Source organism: Gymnogyps californianus, chromosome 1, assembly GCF_018139145.2.
Source record: "Gymnogyps californianus isolate 813 chromosome 1, ASM1813914v2, whole genome shotgun sequence".
Taxonomy (NCBI): Eukaryota; Metazoa; Chordata; class Aves; order Accipitriformes; family Cathartidae; genus Gymnogyps; species Gymnogyps californianus.
The window spans coordinates 83,687,518-83,697,014 of NC_059471.1; the positions used below are offsets into that span (position 1 = coordinate 83,687,518).

A 9,497-nucleotide genomic window follows, 5' to 3' on the forward strand; every position below is an offset into this window, starting at 1 on the left:
TCTGGTCAGAGCAGATTATCCTTCAATCTAGGTCATTAACCTGTATTTGTCTGATGTAAAACGGACTAATGTGCCGTTCCCACTGATAAACTGGCAAACCTCTGCTTTCATCAGAGAGACTGGCAGAAGAGTTATCCAAGAGCAGTCAAGTGTCCAGACTTCACTGTCCTGAGAGGATTTAATATCCAGGCAAATTACGTCTATAAGACACTCACAGATCACTGTGTCTGGATACTTTAAGGCTTTACTTTCATTTAAAACAAAGGGAAACCAAGACACTGTGTCAGGAATACATCTGCTCTTATTTAGGAGCTATAACTCTCTGTCATAACATCTATGATGCTTTGCAAAACAGCAGTTCATCTGGTTCTCCCCTCCCTCCCCCAAAATTAAAATATTAATTATATTATATATAAAACATGAAGTTGAATAAGAAATTTACATTAACAGCATTTGCAAAACTGAAAGAAGGAAGCCTTGCTTTACTAAAGAAAAAGGGAAATCTGTTTTTCTTTTTTTAACAAACTGATCACCCTTACTGACTGTATAATCTTTATTATTAAAGTAATCCTTGAAAAATCTAGATTCCACTTAAAGATATTTCAAGCCAGGAAAATATTTTTGCTCCACAACATGTTTAAATTATATTACTCTTTCAGTTGGATAATGTTCAATTCCTACTTGAAGAGGGCAAAGCCACATTAACTACCATTTCATTATTGTATTAACAACAGTTCACTTGCTGTTCTTACAGAATAAGTAAGTAAATCACTCATGCTTCAGAGATTCTTCTGCTGTTTATTGGAGATAGGAGGTATTATTAAACACAGCTTTCTAAAACAAACCTAAATTTGTCCATTGGAAACCCTTACCGAACACAACAATGACCAATTTCTCTTCCATTAATTAAAATGTCGGTGCTATTTATAATACAAGATCTGTTTTACTTAGATTTTATAAGGCATGAGTGTCCAAATGAGAGAAAAAACAAACCTCAGTGAGCAGGAAAATCGGTGTTAAGAGAGGTAGAAAAGGGGTGAACACCACTGTCATCACACACAGAATGGTGGGTTCTGATGGAGCAGCATTACGCAGTAGGATCTGTCAGAGACTGCTTATGTTTTTGATGAAACATCTTGGTGAATATTTAGGAAAAACAATACTTAGGCCAAATTCTGGGAAGTGTTTGATCTATACTTTGGGCAGGATTGAGGTGAGAAAGTGACAATTTTACATCATCTTCTGCTCCTCTGAAGCCTGGATTAAGGAGGAGTGGGAATGGCATCTGGCATAGGTGAGCTCAGATCCAGAACTCTTCAGGGTGGAACAAACCAAAGAAGTTTGTTAGTGACCTCTTTATTACCAAATGCCACCAGGGCTTGTTCCATCTTCCCTTTTACCCCCATCTAAGAAACTGGAACACATAGGTTTGCTATGTAAGAGTCATCTCTTTCTGTATCAGTAGGATTTAGCCTCAAGGCAGAACTATGTGGAAAGAAAAACATGACACTCAAAGTACTAAAAACTAGGGGAAATGCAGGACATTTCAACATTGGCTCCAGCTCCCGGCATAGTATCAAGAGGTGGAAGACCTGAATTCCCATAGGACTTGCCATATTCGGTGAGAAGGAATGGCTCCTGTTCCATGATCCTTTGTCCAGCAGTGGTCAGGCATGGATATTGAGACAAATTGTATTTAAAAGCTCCAAGCCAAACCTAGAAGGACTTTTCTGTCTTCTGAAAATAAGCAACCAAGGGTGCACTTTTGCTTGACCTAGGTTGCACTTTCAATAGCTGCACATGGACCTATGAATCTGTGTCATTGTGCCATTTTCACTGTCTGAAATGTTTTCGCACAATGATTTACACATGTAAATGAAACATAACTTCCTTTTAAAAAATCAGTTCTCCCTTTCTCCTTCATGGTGTTATTGTGTTTTATCTTATTTCCTGCATTGAAAAAAAGCAACAATAAAACTCCCCCCAAAACATAACTTACTCATTTTCCTTCCATTTATTAATTTTCACCATGATTTTATGATCTCTGTGACACCCTCCCCCAAACACAGCTTTTCTAAGATGAAGAGATCTCATCTACTTTGTTGCTTCTCATGCAGAAAAAGCCTTTTGTCATCCTTGCTGCTCCTTTTTGTATTTTATCTAATTCTGCTTTACCGACTTCGAGCGACCAGAAATGCGCCTTGTGTTCAAAAACTGATCACACTGTGAGTGGATAAAGTGGCAGAATGACGTTTTCTATTTTGTTTGCCTGTTGCCTGACTGCTGCTTAGCAGAGGACTAATGTTGTCAGAATCATCCACGTGGTAATTCCCCGAACTCCCACCCGGGAAAGAACCAATTTTGAGCCCATTACTGTCTACGTGCAATTAGGGTCATCTTTTGCAATTATTAACCCTGTATTTCATTTACTGCCATTTTGTTACTCAGCATTTAGAAATCCTTCTGGAAAGCCTGGCTTAAATTTGTCCACTTTGAATAGGCTGTTTCACCTGCGTACCTTCCCTTGGGAACTTTTGTCCCAGCTCATTTATAAATCTCTTCCTTGTTACTGGTTCTCGCACAGATTCTTGGGGATTCCCTCCAGCAAATCCCTCAGTTACAAAATCGATCTTTTACTCCTAAACTCCATTACTGCCTTTTAAACAGTTAATGTATGAAAGGACCTTCCCTCTTGTCTCCTGACAATTTAGCTTTGTAAAAGCTTTCTGTGGGGAACCAGAGGATTTGAAAGTCCAAACATGCTTCTCAGCTGAACTACCTTCATCCACATAGTCAATGACTCCTGAGAACTGAAACCATGTGAGCACGACTGTCTTTGCAAAACCACACTGTGAATTATGTAAAGTACTGAGAGATGGGAGGTGTCTCAAAATCATAGAGATGACTTAGGAATTAAGTCTCCAAAGCTATTTTGGTGTTTAATTCCTATTGATTCCATTTTGCATTCAAGTCTGAATTTATTGTGGGTTTCTAACTTTGTGCTTATGAATGCCAAAAGGAAAATTTCTCTGATGTTCTCTACCCTATACCTAAAATTAATCTCCTATGTCCTTGAAATTTAATTAAACCAGATAGTCTTTTAAATCGTTTGCCCACCATATGTTGGAAAAAGTGTAGCAAAATTAAACGAATAAATCACATCAGAGAGTAAATTAAATACACTGTTTGAAGCCAGACTCTCTCTCATTTTCCTCGTTGTTAAAACTGAGTCAATGCTGACAATAAACATTTAAAAGTGGTCAGGACAAAGCACTTCAGAATACATTGTACAGAAAGCTGTGCATGTGAGGCATTGAATGGACTAGATTTTCTAAAGTGTTTTTCCCATTTGTCCTGGTTTCGGCTGGGACAGAGTTAACTTTCTTTTTAGTAGCTGGTACAGTGCTGGGTTTTGGATTTAGTGTGAGAATGATGTTGATAACACTCTGAGGTTTTAGTTGTTGCTAAGTAGCGCTTATCTTCAGCCAAGGACTTTTTAGTCTCCTGTGCTCTGCCAGCAAGCAGGTGTGCAAGAAGCTGGGAGGGAGCAGAGCCGGGGCAGCTGACCTGAACTAGCCAAAGGGGTATTCCATATCAGGGAACGTCATGCCCAGTATATAAACAGGGGGGAGTTGGCTGGGAGGCAGGGATCGCAGCTTGGGAACTAACTGGGCATCGGTCAGCGGGTGGTGAGCAATTGCATTATGCATCACTGGTTTCCCCCCCCCCCCCTCCCCCCCCCCCCCTTCCTTTTTTGTTGTATTCCTTTTCATTACTATTATTATTATATTTCATTATTACTATTGTTAGTATTATATTTTACTTTAGTTATTAAACTGTTCTTATCTCAACCCATGAGTTTTACTTTTTTTCCCCTCTTTCCTCCTCCTCACCCCACTGGGAGGGGGAGGGGGAAGCGGCTGCGTGGTGCTGAGATGCTGGCTGGGGTTAAACCACGACACCATTCCTGATTGCTTTGGTGTGAAGTTAGTAGTATGAATTACATTCTAGACCTGATGAAGTAGAAATAAAAGCTTTATAAAGATGGAAGACGAAGAAAGAAAACCATGTCAGAAATATAACCCCCCTGATTTACATGTTGCCTACTGTAAAGCTAAGTCAAGAGAATCTAATGCCATTACTTTGTAAAGCACAGAAAATGACTAAATTCATAAAGGGAAATTAAAAATTGAGAAAAAAATGTAATTCTTGTTTGATGAAAATTGTTTAAAGCCAACATCTAAGCATGTTCATTATGACATCATAAGATAATACACATAAACCTATGCTGTTGAAAAAGCATCTGTAGAAAGCATTTGCCAAAATCTCAGGAAATGTAATTAGTTTTCAAAGGTTAATTGTTCTAAAATACTCAGGAGTGTGAACATCTGAGAGGAAACCAGCAAAATAACACTTTCATCTTGTTATTTATTTCTTTTCTGTTTCTCATCCTAGCTTGTGACCCTTTTTCCTATGTCTTTATCAAGGACAGATTGAGTTATGACTACGTATTATGCAAGACTAACTTCACATCCCTTTAGAAGGATAAAGTTAATGACTTCAGTGACAGTGGATTCTGCCCACTCCAGTTGATGTCCAGTGGCTTCCAGCTGCTCTTTGATTTTGGTTTTAAAATCTGTAAAAACATAAATAGCCTGGGATTTAAGCAACTGAGATCCTGTCTGGTTTAAAATGAGTAAGTTTTATGTGCAATCTGATTAAAATAATGATAGAGATGTTTACAAAGTCATTTAGACTATTTTACCAGCGACTAAGCTGGTGAACAGCACAGGTTGAAGACTATCTTTGGATGAGTCTCCATGGTAGGGTATGTCAGATGGTATGAACTGAATATGACCTTGAAAATGAAGAGTCGCTCTGCAGCCCCATCAGAAGGTGCCCTGGGTAGGTTGCCCAGTAGTTCACCAGGCCTCTAGGTTAAAGGAAGACATATCCATTATGTTAAGGGAAAGCACTTGAGGTCAGTTCTTCATGTCACATTTTGAAACATGATAAAAAAGGGTTCTCTTTGTCAAAGGATCAAATTTGGTTTTCTTTCTCCATAATCCTTTAATCTCCTAAAATCCTTTATATGTAAGAGAAAGTTGGAAGATAATGTGAAATGTCAAATTGTAGCTTTGCCATAACATTACGGTGTTTTAGAGGTGTTTTTTTTAACTACATCCATACTGCTAAAGTAAATCACATCGGGGATTTTATTGTTCCTGAGGCCAGCTATCACCACATGGCTCATGACCGCAGCATGTAGCATTAGTCCCCAGTGGAGCAGGTTCATCTGGCAGAAATCTTGTTGCCATGGTCCACGCCGGCGTGAGCTAACCCACAAGCAGCGTGGACAATGAAGTTCCAACACTTGGGTTGACCCCCTGCTCCCTTCAGCAGCAGGGAGGAAGTCTTTCTGTCCTCGCTGTTGCGTTTTGGGTGGAACCGGTTTAAGGGCTCAGAGGCCCAATAGGACACAAGCCCGACTCTGCAGTCTCATGGGAAAAGTATCGTCCCAGCACAGACATGTGGGTCTTGATCTCTGCAGGGTTTCATTGTTAATTTCCAACACTACTGGCCAACTTCATTGGAAAGGGCAGAGACCTCACCACCCTGAGGTCTTTCAGGTGATGTCTGGTCAGGTGGGAGAGCTCTGATGGGGTCAGGTCTTGCCTGTGAGACTGCAGATGCTGGCAGCGCTCAGAGGGCAGGCAGGTGCCAGACTGCAAAGCCCCTTCAGCTCCTGGGGGATTTTACTGCTGAAAATCACGTGGTGGTTATGGAGCTGCAGCACCTCCGGGGCTAGAGGTGGGGCTGTAAGGGCTGTGGCTTTGCTCGCTTCCAGTGGCACTTAGATGATCGCAACAGCTACAGCTTAGGTGTCTCCAGTGCTGTTTTTGTAAGAGTGCAATATCAAACATAGAAACAAGTGGCAGGGTAGAAACATAGTGCCATTCTCTTAATTAATTATTTAGTCTTTGAAAAAAGTTTTTCTGATAAAGGTTGAAAAAAAGCTACATAAACACACACTTTTTTGTAACCAGCAAACAGCTCCATTTGGGAGAATGGCTAACATCCCTGATCCAGAGATTTATCGGGGAGAAGGAGATTCAAATCTGCTCAAGCAGAGAAGGAAACTGAGCATGAGCTCCTCATACCCCAGGTGAATGCTATATCTCTTGTATACAGGGTAAGTCAGCATGTACTGGAGTCCTAAATAAAAAACTAGCATGGGGACTGGGCGCACTTCCCAGAGAAAGAAGTGGCACAGCCAGCTGTCTGTGGGGGGAAAAGCAGGGCTCTAAATCCCATCGGGAAACAAGCAGCTCCTTACAGCTAAAGGTTGGGTGCTGAAGACCTGAAAGAATGCGATTTAAACATCCCTGTCCCTAAGCTCAGATAGCTTCCCACTCGAGTTACAACAGTGTAAGCTCAGAAGCAGGGCTGTGACATTGAAGATGAATTGCTCAGCCCCAACGCGACAAAGATGCGACCCAGCAGGGCACAGTGGAAGCTGGGACTCTCCAAGTCCTGTGTTGAGCTCAGTGCATTTTTTTTCCTCCCATAGATCCCTCAGGAGTAACAAAAAATATTTTTTTAAAAAATGAGTGAAGTACATATGGCAACACAGATGCTGGAAATCTGTTACCCTTTTTAATCACCTCTTGTGTCCTGGGCATGCATTTTATCCTTCAAACTCAGTAAAAGGGAAAGCACTGTGAGGAAGGCAGTTCCCTGTATTATTGGGGGACTTTGTGGTGTTATTAAGTCATGCAAGAGAAGCCTTGCCTATAAGACTATCCAGAACTTAGGTCTCAGTGGGTTCATGTTTAAAATACTCTACATATTTATAATCACTAGGACAAGCAGAATTTCAGAGTTTTCACAGAGGGACTGCAAACTGTAAATAAATAAAATTGAAAAAGGAGAGGACCATGCTTTTTTTTCTTAATGATGGTGAGCTTTTGAAATGAAAGGGATATAAACCCTGGATAAGTGCTCAAACAGCCTTGCAATACTGCAATTTTCCACCTGCTCATGGGTACACTGTAGAACAGTCCTCAGGCTGAAGTGACAAGGGCTCCAAAGCACTGCTTACTGCCTATCCTCCTTCCACAAGCACTCAATGTCATAAGCAGTCAGAGTGACTATTTCTCATTTGGTAGCCTTGGATCACACTACTTGTTATTCACATTTGTGTGTCAGCTCCAAGGTAAGGAGAGCAAGTCTGGTGATATATTCAATTCCAATGCTGGAGCTGGGGAGAGAGAAAAGTGCAATTATTGAAAGAGGTGCTTCTGTGAAGGAGCAGTGATTTACATCCTGAATAGGTGTAAATTATCCTCCCTCCCCACCCCCAAGTTCAGCAAATGTACTCCTTATTCAATATCTTGCTGCTGTAATGTTTTTTTCTTGCAGGCTCTGATTCTCTATTAAGATCAGAAGGCTGTGGTTTAGTGAGAGATATGAGGGAGTATTCCCTGTGAGGGAGTGGGCTCCTTGTGAGCCCAAGAAGCGGTCATTTTAAGTCAACAATGAAATATTTGTCAATCGAAGAGAAGGTCTTTAACTAGGGCAAGCTGCTGGACCTACAATTCATCCCTGCTGGAATGAAAAAGAATAGAGCTGCTTGTTTGTTGGTTTTGAATCATTCATGGAGGGCTGCCAGTAACTGTTAACTTGTGTATTATTGTGCTATCAGACAGGAGAAATGGCAGTGAGAATTTACCAGCACAGTCACAAACCTTTCATCACACAGTTATCATGGTGATAAAGTTCAGTGGCAGTTACTCACCTCTCCAAAAACAAATATCACCCACTCAGACAAGAAAGAGAATGGATTTCTGCAAGATGGTGGTATATTAGCTCACACTATTGCACCTAACTCCCAGTTACCACTAAATCCAAGTGCCCAGTGCACTTTGAAGTATTGATTGTCAGAGTGCTCGTGTGAGCAAGGGGGGACTGTGATCGATCCTTGTTTTGTAGATCGGAGATGCAGGTGCAAGGCTGCGATTAGATTGAGCAATGGATACACATTGCCATGAGCTTGGGCCCCTGGATCTCTGTGTCATTCAATTCAACCTAGCCGGAGCAGACTCCGTGTTACCAACATGTCCATGTTTCCTCACAGCAAGCCCAAGGAAAGTGATGAGAAACCTGTGGAGTCAGGTCTCTTCCGTATGGTGTTGGGATACAGCTTGCTGCTCAGGGCACTTGATTTAGTCATAGCTAGAAAAATTAAAGCTCTGATTTACAAATACTGGCAGTCACCTAATTTCCATGTAGTTTTATGTGACTTTTAATTGCTTGCTTGTCTTTGAAACCTGGACTTTGTATCATACCTTAACCAGCTAATTTGCTTAGGTGTTTTGGAGGGGTGCACCTCAACTACTCAAGTATGGCGTGCTCGATAGACAGGTGATTGTCTGTCTTATTTGTCTTCTTTATCCTCCAGGAAGATGAAGTTGCTCGGGACAGTCGATTCAATTTCAGTGGCTATGGCATGGGTCACTGCCTCCAAGTCAAAGATGGCACAGCAGTCAAGGCTACTCCACCCAATCCACCTCCGGCACCACCAAAGGATTCAGATTCCATCAAAAAGAAGTTTGTTGACCGTGCAAAAAGGATTGATACAATATCCCGTGCTGCGTTCCCACTCGCCTTCCTCATTTTCAACATCTTTTACTGGATTACATACAAAATTATACGGCATGAGGACATTCACAAGAAATAGGCAACTCTGGTTCACCAGGACTTCTTAGCCAAAGTGTTCCACATGTAAATAAACAGTGAAATGTCTTTCTGTCATTTGGACTAAGGGTTTCTTTCCCCCTCCCAGGACACTGAATAAAAAATGAACAAAGATGAAAAGAAGTATAGAAGGAAAAGTGATTGCATGAAAAAATATGATGTGAGACCAGTCAATGAGGGTTCCCCCTATATACTCTCAGTGTTGGTCTTCCAGAGTCAGCATTGATCAGACATCTGTAAATGGGGCCAAATTTTACCCAGCTTTATCACCAAGGTATTATCTTTCAAAACAAAAGAGAATCAGAAAACAAACAATTCTCCCAAAACATCTACCAAGCGACTGTGGTGGCTACAGTACAGTGAGTTATAAGAGGACCAAACTTTTTCAGGATAATGTTGCCTTTCTATTTGAAACAAGTCTACTGAGCTACATTCCATGACCATGTCTGTAGTTAGTGGTTTCACCAAGGAGTCCTTTTGTGGGTTGTAAATTATTTCTACTGATAGGGGAGAGGAAAAAAAAAAAGAAAAAAGAAAAAGATTTATACTTTACTATCCTTGTGGGTGTGCATTTTAATATTATCTTGCTTTACTAGAATTGTAATTTTGGGGTTGAACTTGTGTGTCGTGTGATTTATTTGATAGTTGACACTCCAAAATCAGTGAAACTGCCCAGTTTATTTTTGTTGGAAGACAGTGCACTTACTTCATTTTATTTCTGCTGATTTTACATGCAACTT

At 40.9% G+C, this 9,497-nt stretch overlaps 1 protein-coding gene across 2 annotated transcripts in view; it reads left to right on the plus strand.

The window, feature by feature from the left end:
* GLRA2 (glycine receptor alpha 2) overlaps positions 1–8,740 on the plus strand; it is a 135,363-nt gene extending 126,623 nt beyond the window's left edge. For both annotated transcript variants that reach the window (XM_050905870.1, XM_050905878.1), the window contains exon 9: positions 8,462–8,740. In XM_050905870.1, coding sequence (XP_050761827.1) covers positions 8,462–8,740 — 279 coding nt within the window. The remainder of the gene's footprint in view (positions 1–8,461) is intronic.
* Positions 8,741–9,497: the final 757 nt, after the last annotated feature.